This window comes from Podarcis liolepis (assembly GCF_965112155.1).
Source record: "Podarcis liolepis genome assembly, chromosome: 2".
Classification (NCBI taxonomy): domain Eukaryota; kingdom Metazoa; phylum Chordata; class Lepidosauria; order Squamata; family Lacertidae; genus Podarcis; species Podarcis liolepis.
Window position 1 is genome coordinate 117389015 of NC_139555.1, and position 14658 is coordinate 117403672.

At 47.0% G+C, this 14658-nt stretch overlaps 1 protein-coding gene across 1 annotated transcript; it reads left to right on the top strand.

Annotated features, from left to right (window-relative positions):
* Nucleotides 1-1002: 1002 nt before the first annotated feature.
* LOC310701435 (uncharacterized protein) lies at nt 1003-14376 on the top strand. The gene is made up of 4 exons (XM_083492259.1): nt 1003-1173; nt 2517-3370; nt 10121-10247; nt 12906-14376. Exons 2-4 carry the CDS (start codon nt 2633-2635, stop codon nt 13859-13861), a joined length of 1821 nt encoding a protein of 606 aa, XP_083348385.1. The 5' UTR covers nt 1003-1173; nt 2517-2632; the 3' UTR covers nt 13862-14376.
* Nucleotides 14377-14658: the final 282 nt, after the last annotated feature.

Consider the following 14658-nt stretch of genomic DNA (forward strand, 5'->3'; position numbering starts at 1 on the left):
CCTCGGGAGGTTGTGGCCTCTCCTTCCTTGGAGGTGTTTAAAGCAGAGGTTGGCTGGCCACCCGTCATGGATGCTTTAGCTGAGATTCCTGCATTGCAGGGGGTTGGACTAGATGACCCTTGGGGTCTCTTCCAAGTCTACTATTCTATGGTCCCCAGAAAAGGCAAGTGGTTTGGCCCCTGTGAGCACAGCAAGGTGGACAAGATGGGCCACTGGCCTGATCCAGGTGAAGCCTCCTCTGAAGGATGATGATGATGATGGTGATGATGATATTTATCAAATTTATATACCGCCCTATACCCGGAGGTCTCAGGGCAGTTCACAGAAAACATCAACATAAAAACCACAATACAGTGGTACCTTGGGTTAAGTACTTAATTCGTTCCGGAGGTCCCTTCTTAACCTGAAACTGTTCTTAACCTGAAGCACCACTTTAGCAAATGGGGCCTCCCGCTGCTGCCGCGCCACTGGAGCACGATTTCTGTTCTCATCCTGAAGCAAAGTTCTTAACCCGAGGTACTATTTCTGGGTTAGCGGAGTCTGTAACCTGAAGCGTTTGTAACCTGAAGCGTATGTAACCCAAGGTACCACTGTACGTATATATAATCAAAATAAAAACAACAACCCAATAACACCCCCACCCCCAAAACCCCCACATTTTAAAAGGGTATAGGATGTCAGTCAGATCAAAGACCTGGTTAACGTTCTTGCCTGATAATTAATAATAATAATAATAATAATAATAATAATAATACAGCAGCAGCAAAGGAGAGCTTTCTTCATTTCCATGCAGGTTGAGCTTTATCATGAAACCAACAAGCTCTCTTCCTCCTGCTGCACAGCACAGCACACAAACACACGACACTCTTTCTCAGGCACAAGCACACAAACGCACAGAGGGAAGGCAGAAGGCAGCTCCGCCCTGCTTCGGAGCGGCTTTCTCAGGGTTAAGCGCAGCGAGTTCGGAGTGCTAGAGCGGACAGTCCTCCCGCGCCCGGGCCCTCCACCCGCACGTGCCGGGGAGAAGGAGGAGGAGGCGGCGGCGGCGGCGCGGGGACTTCCTGGCCCGCCCACCGTGGGGAGGCGGACTTTGGCGGACTCCGGGAGCCTCTTGCCGGCGGGTTGAGAGGAGCGGAGGAGGGAGGCGGCTCCGGGCTGGTCTTCTGCAAGCAGGTGCTTCTTCGGGTTCAGTCCTTGGCCGCGACCCCTTCCGTGGGGTCTCAACCCCCCCCCCGCGCCCCTTAGGATACTAGGGTGCCCAGGTGCGGAAAGAGGGCAGGAGATCCTGCACCTGGAATGGTTGTTGCAGGGGGATCTTTAATGGTTGTTCAACAGGTGCAGCTGCCAGGGCTCCAGAAGGAGGAGGTGCATTTTTAATTGGGATTTGTGAACTCCTTAAATCTCTTTTTTTAAAAAAAATCCCAAGCACCTCACTTAAAATAAAACGTACATTTAAAAAGTACTGGTAAAAGTGAGTTTTTGTTTTTTTTAAAAAAGGTTGATCTTTTTAAATGCAAAATATAATTAAATCAGCATGGTAAAATAAAATGATATGCTAAGATACAAGTCGGCTTTGCAAAAGACCGTCACTGTTCTGATAAAACTGATCATAGCTATACATAGTTGCATAGAAGACAGCTGTTCAGCAGGTGCAGCTGTCAGGGCTCCTACAACATTAATTAATTTTATTTTAATGGGATTTGTAAACGGCTTAAATCTTTAAAACTGCCAAGCACCTTGCTTAAAATAAAAAAGACATTAAAAAGTATCAATAAAAGTCAGATTTTAAAACAAGTTGATCTTAAAAAAAATAAACTATCAATAAATAAATTGGCAGTTTAAAATATACATTGTAAAATAAAGTGATATGTTAAAATGCAAGTCAACTTTACAGCAGTATTCTGGAGCAAAATACCATCACTATGCCGATAACACCCAGTCATAGCTGTGTACAGTTGCTTAGAAGTTCAGCAAGTGTAGCGTTCAGGGCTCCTGCACCATTAATGGTTGTGTAGAAGGAGGAAGTTCAACAGGTGCAGCTTTGGGGCTCCAGCACTTTTCACAGCTGTGTAGATAAAGTAATGCCAGGCAGTGTAGCTTGCTCTGCAACTTCTGGCTTCCCCAGCTTTTAAAAGGGATCTTGACTTGACTTGTAGCAATGAGAAAAGAGAAAACCTTCCTTCCTTATAAGGTGTAGTGATGGCCACTGACATACAGATACCTTTAAAAAAGGATCAGGTAAATTAATAGAGGATAAGACCATTGATGTCTCCTAGCCACAATGGCAATGTTCTCCCTCCATTCTCAAGCATTCTTTGGGGAGAGGGATTGATTTTTAAGCCATTCCAGGAATTGTAGATCCATGAAGGGGGATAGGGATTCTCATAACAATACTTAGCGCCATTAACAAACCACTTCCCAAGTTTCTTCCTATACTGCCTTAAGTGTTTAGTTCAAATGGGGCCGAGGCTGTAGGTTTTGTCTAATGTGTCTTTGTTGTCTTTCCCTTCCATTAGGGAGAAACCTCCTTTCCTTAACCCAGATTCCTAAATTCTGTCTGTATAAGAAACCTTCTCTACCTGTGGACTTCTCTGAAAACAACTGGCCACTGCAGGTCAGGCAGCAGTGGAAAATGGCAGTAGAGCGCGGCGATGTATCGACACTGGGTGTAAAGTTAAAGTCTGCCCCCTGGACTACAATTAAGGTTGAGGAGCCGGACCCAGAAACGGAGCAGAGTCTGGTTCTTGAGATCCAGGAAGGGAGCACTAGAGGATTCTGGGAAAGAACCGTTCCGCCACAGGCAAACCGGGAAGGCAACGAAGAGGTGCAGCGGAGCTGGGAAGCTCGACTTCAGGGCTTTGTGAAGGCGCTCGAGTCCCCTCATTTGGACGGGGGCCGCTCTCAACCGCCACGGCCCACCCCGCAGGACAATTGCGTTAGGGAGGTGGCTGGAGGACAAAGGGCCACCAAACTCCCACCAGGCCTCTGCTCGGAGGAGTCGCACAAAACCCTGGTGCCCCAAGATGGGGCAGGCGGCGGGACAGTGAAGGAAGAGGCTCCGGAGGGGGAGACGGTTGCAGAGGATACTCTGCGGCTGCGCTTCAGACATTTCTCCTGCCGCGAAGCGGAGGGGCCGCGGGACGTGTGCCGGAGGCTCCGCGAACTTTGCCATCGGTGGCTGAAGCCTGAAAGGCGCACCAAAGAGGAGATTGTGGAGTTGGTGGTCTTGGAGCAGTTCCTAGCCCTTCTCCCGAAAGAAATCCAGAGCAGGATCAGGGCCTGGGACCCAGAGACTTGCTCCCAGGCAGTGGCCTTGGCGGAAGATTTCCTGATGAGGCAGCGGCAGGATGAGGAAGAAGAAAAGAAGGAGGTAGCTGGGTTTGATAACTGAGTGGTCCTCGTCCAGCCTTGCTTTATTTTGTTTATTCCGGGGATGGGAAACCACGGTAACCTTCCAGATCTTTGCCAGACTTCAACTCCCATCAGCCGCAGCCAGTGTGACCAATAGGCATTGGATGATGGGAATTGTAGTCCAGGGATTATTTAACTGTAAGCCACTTTGGGGGCGCAAGGACACTGAGTAATGGCTTTGTCCTTCTGTGCAGGATTAGCCAGTGTGGTGTAGTGGTTAAGAGTGGTGGACTCGTAATCTAGTGAACTGGGTTCGCTTCCCCGCTCCTCCACATGCAGCTGCTGGGTGACCTTGGGCCAGTCACACTTCTCTGAAGTCTCTCAGCCTCACTCACCTCACAGAGTGTTTGTTGTCGGGGAGGAAGGGAAAGGAGGTTAGGGTAGTGATAAGGCGGGATATCAAATCCAAACTCCTCCTCCTCTTCTTCTTCAGATCACTCATCAAGATGGAAAGGCCAGGGCTCAATGGCAGAGTTTCCTGACCTCTCTCATAATGCCAAAACTCATGGCCTGAATGTTGGAAGTTTCAGAACAGACAAAAGAAAGAGTTAAACTGTGGAACTCGCTGCCACAAGAAGCGGCAATGGCCACCAACCTAGATGACTTTAAAAGAGGACTAGACGCATTCATTGAGGAGAGGGCTCTCAATGGCCATTAGCTATGATGGCTGTGCTCAGCCGCCACAGTGGATGGCAGTAATGCTTCTGAACACCGGTTGCTAGAAACAGAAGGGGAAAGGGCTCTTGTGCACAGATCCTGCTTGTGAGGCAGCTTGTTGGCCCCGTGAGAACAGGATGCTGATCTAGCAGGCTCTTCTCATATATATATATATATATATATATATATATATATATATATGCAGGTTTTGGTGTCTTCGGGTGTCTTCCCGTGTAAGAGTTGGGGTGTCTAGGCGACGTTTCGACGAGGTCTCACTCGTCATCTTCAGGCTGGTACTTTCGGCTTCTTGTTACTGGAACAGAGCAGGATCTCAGTGTTTGAGTTCCTATAAATACTGTTGAGGGGGTGTGGTGTATAGCCTCCAACGTTCTGGGCAGAGAGGAAGTTCCCAGGTGGGTGTGCCTTTTCTTCTTTTGTTCATTAATTACTTGAGGGATATCTTGAGTGATTTCTTGAGTGATATTCTGAGTACCACTTAGGAGGGTCATTAGGTGTGGATTAGTTGCTAAAGCTTTCGTGTCTTGACCTCTTGAGCTTGTGAAGAGTTTTTCTGAGAAGATGGCTGTACTGCACTTAGTTGTGCTCTGGCTTGGCTTCGTGTATAGGGGCGAGCTGTGGTTTTGTGCCCTGTGCCAGCCAGATCTGTGTAGGGATTGCAGGGGGGTGCAGCATCCGGAGGTGCCACTATGGTTTGGCTACTGGATGGTGTCTGTAATTTATCTGTGGAGAGGGTCTGGGTTTGGGTCTGGTGTGGTTGATTGGAGATGGCGTTCTGTGTGCCTCTGGTTCTGGTGTCGGTTTTTGTGGGGAGGGCTAATTTCCAGATGTCTGGCAGGCGGGACGTGTCGTCACGCTTGTTCATGTTGTGAGGGTGTTTCTCTATCTCGATGGCTTCCATGATTATTCTCTTGTGGTGATGTTCCATGTTAAAGAGCAATTTCGAATCTGCAAAATTAATTTCGTGTCCTGTTTCTTTCATGTGTTTGGTAAAGAGAGGAAGTTTTTTCTTCTTTTTTGACGGCATTCTTGTGTTCTGCGATACGTGCATTTATTCGTCTGTTTGTTTGTCCAATATACGTGGCTGGGCAGACTTTGCAGGGTATTTCATAGACCCCTTGGTTTTCTAACTGGATTTTATCTTTGGGGTTTCTGAGGATATTGGCTATTTTTTGGTTGGTGCAAAAGGCTGTTTTGATATTGTGTTTATGGAGGATTTTGCTAATTTTATCTGTAGTGCCCTTGATATAAGGAAGGAGGGCCATGCCATTGTTTTCTTCTGTGTCTTGGTTTTTGGGGGGTGTTTCTTTTTGGATTAGCTTCGTAACCCTGTTTTGCTGGTATCCGTTGGCGATTAACACATTTGAGAGATTCTGTAACTCAGTTGTCAAGTGGTCTTTGTCAGCCAGGCGTTTGGTTCTGGAGATGAGAGTCTTGGCTACGGAGTTTATTTGTGCAGGGTGGTGGTGTGATTGTGCATGTAAGTAGCGGTTGGTGTGTGTTTTTTTCCGGTAGATAGTGTGTCCTAGGGAGCCATCAGGTTTTTTGTAGATTAGGACGTCAAGGAAGGGAAGTTGGTTGTTGGCTTCTATTTCCATAGTGAATTGTATTTTGGGGTGTAGGCTGTTGAGATGTGTGAGGAAGCTATCTAGTTTTTCCTTCCCGTGTGGCCAAATTACAAAGGTGTCGTCAACATATCTGAGCCAAAGTTTGGGTTTGTGTTCTGACTTGTCTAAAGCATTGGTTTCAAAGTGTTCCATGTACAGATTTGCGATGACCGGTGAGAGGGGTGATCCCATAGGTGCTCCTTCTATCTGTTTGTATCTTTGTCCATTGTGGATGAAGTACGTGTTGGTTAGGCAGTGGTTGGTCAGGTCCAGGATGTATTCGGGGGGATTGTATTTGTTTTGAATGGCTGTCAAGGCTTCATTAATGGGCACTTGTGTGAAGAGAGATACAACATCGAAGCTCACAAGTAGGTCATCGGGATGTAGGTTTTGCTTCTTTATTGTTTCTATGAACTGGAAGGAGTTTGTAACGTGTGAAGCGATAGATTCTGCATAGGGCTGAAGTTGCTTAGCGAGAAATTTAGCGAGATTTTGTAGAGGTGAGCCTATGGAGCTGACTATTGGTCTGAGTGGTGTTCCTTCTTTGTGTATCTTGGGGAGACCGTAGAGTTTGGGGCATCTGGATGATTTTTCTCTGGGGATGATTCTTAGCTGGATTTCTTCACTGATAGGAGAGGCTTTTATTTTGGATTTGGTGGTTTTTTCCAGATAGGTGGTGGGATCTGTTTTTATAGGTTGGTAGGTAGGGTCTTGGAGTAGATTTGATAGTTTTGCTTGGTAGTCCGATGTGTTCATCACAACAGTGGCATTACCTTTGTCTGCTGGGAGAATGATTATGTTGTTGTCTTTCCTCAGGTTGGTGAGTGCTTTCTGTTCTTCTTTGTGTAAATTGCTTCTGGGTGGTTTGCTGGAGCAGAGGATGTTGGTGACTTCAAGTCTGATTTTATTGGCTTCATCTGGGTTGATTTTGGTTAGGCTAGCTTCGACTCCGCATATGATGTTTTCCGTGGGGATGCGTCTCGGGGCAACTGCAAAGTTGAAACCTTTGGAGAGTACTTTGGTTTCAGTTGAGGTGAGGATCCTGTCTGATATGTTATGTACTGTTTGTTTCATGGGTTGTTGTGGAGGGTGGCTGGGCTTCTGGCGTTTCTTTAGTTTGTGGAGTTTGTTGGTGTGTGTGTCTGTCTTATGTGAGGACTCAGTTTCAGCTCTCCAAACGGCTAGTTGTTTGCATTTGTCCCAGAGTGCAGGGTGGATTTTGTTACAGAGTTTGAGGTGAAGAGTGAGCAGATCTTTGTTGGTTTGGTTTAGTAGGTATCTTTTCTTATGTAGTTCGTTTCTGATTAGGGATAGTTCAGTTCGTTTCAGGATCCTTTCGGTAGCTGGGGTTTTAGAGTGGAATTTAAGTTGGAAGCATGTGGGAATTAAGTTGTTGTCTCGGCAGTTGCGTAGGAACAAGAGATCACATAAGATGGTGGCTCTTCGGATTTCTAGTTTCTCGTAGGTTCTTGTCAGCTGGAAGGTTTCCTCCCCGTAGAGGTGAGATATTTGCTTTCGTAGATTTTCACGGGTACAGGAATGCAGGTTTTGGTGTCTTCGGGTGTCTTCCCGTGTAAGAGTTGGGGTGTCTAGGCGACGTTTCGACGAGGTCTCACTCGTCATCTTCAGGCTGGTACTTTCGGCTTCTTGTTACTGGAACAGAGCAGGATCTCAGTGTTTGAGTTCCTATAAATACTGTTGAGGGGGTGTGGTGTATAGCCTCCAATATATTTATATATACTATATACTATATATTTATATATATATATAGTGGTGCCTCGCAAGACAAAATTAATTCGTTCTGCGAGTTTTTTCGTCCATAGGGAAATTCGTCTTGCGAAGCAACTCAAAAAACGAATAACTCTTTCGTCTTGCGAGGCATTCGTCTTGCGAGGTACCACTGTGTGTATGTATATGTGTGTGTGTATATATATATATATATATATATATATGCTTTCGTAGATTTTCACGGGTACAGGAATGCAGGTTTTGGTGTCTTCGGGTGTCTTCCCGTGTAAGAGTTGGGGTGTCTAGGCGACGTTTCGACGAGGTCTCACTCGTCATCTTCAGGCTGGTACTTTCGGCTTCTTGTTACTGGAACAGAGCAGGATCTCAGTGTTTGAGTTCCTATAAATACTGTTGAGGGGGTGTGGTGTATAGCCTCCAACGTTCTGGGCAGAGAGGAAGTTCCCAGGTTAGTGTGCCTTTTCTTCTTTTGTTCATTAATTACTTGAGGGATATCTTGAGTGATTTCTTGAGTGATATTCTGAGTACCACTTAGGAGGGTCATTAGGTGTGGATTAGTTGCTAAAGCTTTCGTGTCTTGACCTCTTGAGCTTGTGAAGAGTTTTTCTGAGAAGATGGCTGTACTGCACTTAGTTGTGCTCTGGCTTGGCTTCGTGTATAGGGGCGAGCTGTGGTTTTGTGCCCTGTGCCAGCCAGATCTGTGTAGGGATTGCAGGGGGGTGCAGCATCCGGAGGTGCCACTATGGTTTGGCTACTGGATGGTGTCTGTAATTTATCTGTGGAGAGGGTCTGGGTTTGGGTCTGGTGTGGTTGATTGGAGATGGCGTTCTGTGTGCCTCTGGTTCTGGTGTCGGTTTTTGTGGGGAGGGCTAATTTCCAGATGTCTGGTGGTACTCAGAATATCACTCAAGAAATCACTCAAGATATCCCTCAAGTAATTAATGAACAAAAGAAGAAAAGGCACACTAACCTGGGAACTTCCTCTCTGCCCAGAACGTTGGAGGCTATACACCACACCCCCTCAACAGTATTTATAGGAACTCAAACACTGAGATCCTGCTCTGTTCCAGTAACAAGAAGCCGAAAGTACCAGCCTGAAGATGACGAGTGAGACCTCGTCGAAACGTCGCCTAGACACCCCAACTCTTACACGGGAAGACACCCGAAGACACCAAAACCATATATATATATATATATATATATGCAGGTTTTGGTGTCCTCGGGTGTCTTCCCGTGTAAAAGTTGGGGTGTCTAGGCGACGTTTCGACGAGGTCTCACTCGTCATCTTCAGGCTGGTGCTTTCGGCTTCTTGTTACTGGAACAGAGCGGGATCTCAGTGTTTGAGTTCCTATAAATACTGTAGAGGGGTGTGGTGTATTGCCTCAAAAGTTCTGGGCAGAGGGGAAGTTCCCAGGCTAGTGTTCTTTTCTTCTTTTGTTCCTTAATTACTTGAGGGATATCTTGAGTGATTTCTTGAGTGATATTCTGAGTACCACTTAGGTGGGTCATTAGGTGTGGATTAGTTGCTAAAGCCTTCGTGTCTTGACCTCTTGAATTTGTGAAGAGTTTTTCTGGGAAGATGGCTGTACTGCACTTAGTTGTGCTTTGGCTTGGCTTCGTGTATAGGGGCGAGCTGTGGTTTTGTGCCCTGTGCCAGCCAGATCTGTGTAGGGATTGCAGGGGGGTGCAGCATCCGGACCCTCTCCACAGATAAATTACAGACACCATCCAGTAACCAAACCATAGTGGCACCTCCGGATGCTGCACCCCCCTGCAATCCCTACACAGATCTGGCTGGCACAGGGCACAAAACCACAGCTCGCCCCTATACACGAAGCCAAGCCAAAGCACAACTAAGTGCAGTACAGCCATCTTCCCAGAAAAACTCTTCACAAATTCAAGAGGTCAAGACACGAAGGCTTTAGCAACTAATCCACACCTAATGACCCACCTAAGTGGTACTCAGAATATCACTCAAGAAATCACTCAAGATATCCCTCAAGTAATTAAGGAACAAAAGAAGAAAAGAACACTAGCCTGGGAACTTCCCCTCTGCCCAGAACTTTTGAGGCAATACACCACACCCCTCTACAGTATTTATAGGAACTCAAACACTGAGATCCCGCTCTGTTCCAGTAACAAGAAGCCGAAAGCACCAGCCTGAAGATGACGAGTGAGACCTCGTCGAAACGTCGCCTAGACACCCCAACTTTTACACGGGAAGACACCCGAGGACACCAAAACCTGCATTCCTGTACCCGTGAAAATCTACGAAAACAAATATATATATATATATATATATATATATATATATATATATATATATATTATTTGCAGAATATACATGTAGGTATCTGTTCAGAATGAGACCAAGAGCATCAAGTGATACTGAGGACAGTCCTAGCAACGTTTTCCAATGTATTTCTTATCAACAAAAAAATGTGGTGCGGTGTGTGAGCACATTTTTATTCTGGAAAGTGTGGCCCAGAGAAAATAGTTTGAGAACCACTGATCTAGGAGGAAGCCCATGAGTTCTAGTGGTACAAAACACAGGGAGAAAAACATTTATCTTGCCTGCTTTCTCTGCTCCTCTGTTACGTTCCCCTGCCTAACTTGCCTTTCCCCTTAACTAAATATATAGGCACCTGTCAATGAAGTGCTGTTTCTCAATGCTGTTTCAGGTAATGAGGTCATCCAGGGATAAGCCAGATGGTCTTCCTACAGCAGAAGCGGAACCCCTGGGCTTGTGCCAGACGCCAGCCCTGAAGGAGATCAAACAAGAGGAGGACTTGGATGTTACCATGCAGGGTAAGGACCTTTTCTGTTATTGGATTCAGAGTTTCCAATTAGGGGCTTCGTCAAAAGACATTTGATGAATCTGGCATACGGTTCTGGTAGGAATGTTTTCCCCACCACCACCCTAATTTTGCCGCTTGCCGAATTCTGCACATGCTGTAGGGCTGGGTGATTTATCAAATATCGCTGAAAACTGGTTTGAATTCCATATTGTCTTATCAGTTTCATAGTTTTTGACTTAGCAATGTATTGTGAATCATGATACGTGTTTGTGTGCGCGCTATGCAAAAATCGCAATGTGGGAAAAACCGTGACCATCCTCATTTCAGACATTGTGATATATCAGTACAGTCGTACCTTGGAAGTCGAACAGAACCCGTTCTGGAAGTCCGTTTGACTTCCAGAGCGCAGCTTCTGATTGGCTGCAGGAAGCTCCTGCAGCCAATCGGAAGCCGCGGAAGCCCTGTCAGACGTTCGGCTTCCAAAAGAACGTTAAAAAACCAGAACAATCACTTCCGGTTTTTGATCATTCAGGAGCCGGAATGTTCAACTCCCAGGTCGTTTGGGAGCTAAGATACGACTGTATATCACAATGTTTAGCTGGTGATATCTCACAAAGTTGAAAAGCAGCTCCACCCTTAATCCAGATATTGTGCTTTATCTGAATATCGTGATGTTTAGCCAGTGATATATTGTCATGTTGAAAACCGGATATCGCCCAGCCTAACACACTGGAAGGTCCCTTTGAACTCTATGATTCTGTGACTCAAGGGGGCTGCACTTCTTATCATCCCTGACTGTGGGTCTTGCTGGCTATGTTCTGGCGGAGGCAGTGGGAACCACAGGAGGGGAGAGAGCTCTTGGGCTCAGATCCGGCTTGCGGGTTTCCCACAGGCACGGTTGGCCACTGTAAGAACTGCTGGACTAGGTGGGCCATTGGCAGGATCCTGCAGCTGGGCTCTTGTTACATTCTCATGGCTGTGGAGGCTGATGGGAGCTGGATTCTTCGCTACATATGAAATAGATCAGGGGTCAGCAAACTTTTTCAGCAGGGGGCCGGTCCACTGTTCCTCAGACCTTGTGGGGGGTGGACTATATTGGGGGTGTGGAATTAACGAATTCCTATGTCCCACAAATAATCCAGATATGCATTTTAAATAAAAGGGCACATTCTACTCATGTAAAAACATGCTGATTCCCGGAGTGTCCGTGGGCCGGATTTAGAAGGTGATTGGGCCGGATCCGGCCCCTGGGCCTTAGTTTGCCTACCCATGAAATAGATCACCAGGAGGAATGGAAATGGGATGGAGCAGCTGCAATTCTGGCAGAACAAAGGGTGGCTTTCAACATCACACTGAGTGAAAGGTCCCCCAGCGGTCTACGAGTTGTGCTTGCACAAGAGAAGGCCACGGATCTCACAGCTGGTTTCAAAACTGATCGCTGTAGCCGCTGATACTTCTAGTTGCACAACTGTTTTGCTGGATGTCTTAGCTTGCAACCGTTATTCTTGCCCCTACATTGGTGGACAAGAGAGCATTGAATCTGGACCATAGGTAGGATTCAGCTTTCTCAGAATAGACCCATTGACATTGTCAGGGAACTGACATCGGAGCTAGAGGTGGAGGGAAGGCTCTCAAATGATGCTGGAGAAGAGCCCAGCAGGGAGAGAAGCAGCTCAGCAGATGGGGAAGCAAATCAGCGCAACACCAGGAATAAAGGGGGGCAGATGGGGGAATCGGAGAGAGGGCTCCAGGACTCTTCACCGGACACCAGCGGGGAGAGCACTGGTCCTCCGCTACCCACGCCCTCCCTGCGCAGAAGACTTCCGCACAGGGAGAGTAGGAGAAGACTGGGCGTCAAACAACTTTTATGTTGGAAAAGGTTTAAGAAACGCCCACTGACGGATTCTGCTAGCGACTGAGGCAGCCACGAAGTGAAGGGCTGTCCAGACAGAAAGGTTTAACAAGGCAACACAGCCAGGAGTGGCGGTAACTTACGCACGAGCAACCCCACACTCATTACAGACATGAATGAACATGACTATGTTTGTTCTGTTAATTTCAGTGGCTCTGCTCTGCATAAAATCTAGTTGAATAACACCTATAATATACCTTTTCTGCTCATTTTAATTCTTTGCATTTATATGTATGTCAGCATATATATCTCTGGTAAATAATCCCTGTTCTCAAACAGGCTGAAGAACAAGCCGTCTTAAGAACAGCTTCTTCTCCAGAGCGATCTCGGCCCTGAATGGGAAGCCTGGACTTTGAAAGTCATCTAATCTTCCTTGCTGTTTTATACTGTATTGTTTTAATTAGTGTTTTTATAGTTGATTTGATTTTGTGTGGAGTGCCCTACCTGGGTGGATGGAGCAGCCAAGTAATTTCGTTGTCCCCGAGAGGGGGCAATGACAATAAAGATATTATTATTATTATTATTATTATTATTATTATTATTATTATTATTATTATTATTATATATCTTTGTTTCAGGGCTTGGGTGTATTGTTCTTAGTATTTGATTTGGATTTCAATAAAGTTCTACATGGGGATCCAAAGATATCTTCTATATTCATGTCTCCTGTTGTTTTATTAAAATGTGATTCGAGGATCCCTTTCCCACTGTTCAGGGAATCATTTAGTTTCTGCATTCTCCCCCTTTGTATTCTAGAAAGTAATTTGAGGAAGGAGAAGACCCATACAGAAGTCTCTGGAGACGTGCAGCCATATTGGATGTCGTCAGGGAGCTGCGACCAGCACATTTCCCCCCATCCTGATTTTTGGGAGGCCTCCGAGAGCCGCATGGGAAGTGGACCCGAGAATGAAAGTTCGGTTCATTGTCCTCAAGGCTGTTGCAAACAATTCAATGGGACAACCAACCCTCAGAGAATCTTCAAAGGCGAGGGACGGATCTCTTGCACTGAGTGTGGGCAGCTTTGCAGAAGCGATCATGGTGAAGATTGGAGAATGCACTTGGAAGAGAAGCCTTACGAGTGCTCGGATTGTGGGAAGAGGTTCAGCCGGAAAGCCGACCTTGTCAGTCATCAAAGAATACACACGGGGGAGAAACCCTACAAATGCCCAGATTGCGGGACCAGCTTCAGCGACTGCTCGAGCCTCAGCAGGCACCGCAGGACCCACAGCGACGAGAGGCCCTACATCTGCTCGGAGTGTGGGAAGAGCTTCGCTCAAAGGGCAAACCTTATTAAACACCACCGGACCCACACAGGGGAGAGGCCTTATACCTGCTTAGAGTGCGGGAAGAGCTTCAGCCAGCAGTCGAACCTGATCTTGCACAGGAGAACCCACACGGGAGAAAGGCCCCATAAGTGCCCCCAGTGCGGTAAAGGCTTCAGCCGGAGGTCGCACCTCCGCGTCCACGAGAGAGCCCACACCGGAGAGAAGCCGTTCCTGTGCTCGGTTTGTGGGAAAGGCTTCAGCCGGAGGCCTAAGCTGGTGACGCACCAGAGAATCCACACGGGAGAGAAACCGTACGAATGCTCCGACTGTGGCAAAGGTTTCACGGGAGCGTCTAGTCTGAACAGGCATAAGCGGATTCATTCCGGGCCGATCCCACAGGTCCCCCCACGGCAACTGATTTTTAACAGAAGTCATGTTTTGAACTGAGCAACGGTTTTGAGGGAGGGCAGCGGCACAGTGTTCAGTAGGCCACAAAGACCTACAGGCCCCAAAGACCTACAGGCCCCAACGACTCACTTCTATGCACAGTGGACTCTGGTGTCGTGGTTTGCGCGTCCGGCTAAGACTGTGAATATCCGAGGTTGTAGTCAATTCACTCCCAGCCTGAGCGGACCCATTGAAACGAAAGAACCTACGTCAGTCATGTCCGTTAACGTCTGTGTGTCTACTCTGAGCAGGACTAGCATTGAATACGACCGCTGGGATCAAATCCCCACTCAGCCATAAGGCTTCCTTAGGGGACCTTGGGCTAGGGCAGTGGTTCCCAAACTTTTTCGGGTCACTGCCCTCTTGGTTCCATAAGCTCGCCCCCCCCCAGTGCCCCCTACACTATGAAAGGCATTATTCAGAATAGCGGTTTCCACGACCTGCTGAGGAAGATAACAACACAATCAAATTAAAAACAGGGACAATTAATTGCACAGATATTCTAAATCCAGTTAAAACTACAGTGGTGCCTCGCAAGAGGAAAAGAATCCGTTCTGTGATTCTCTTCGTCTAGCGGTTTTTTCGTCTTGTGAAGCAAGCCCATTGACGGATTAGCAGATTAGCGCTATTAGCGCTATTAGTGGCTTTTATCGGCTTATCAGATCAGCTGATAAGCGGCTTAGCGGCTTAGAAAAGGGGGGGAGGGGAAAAAACCCGCAGGAACTCGCAAGACATTTTCGTCTTGCGAAGCAAGCCCATAGGAAATTCGTTTTGCGAAGCACCTCCAAAACGGAAAA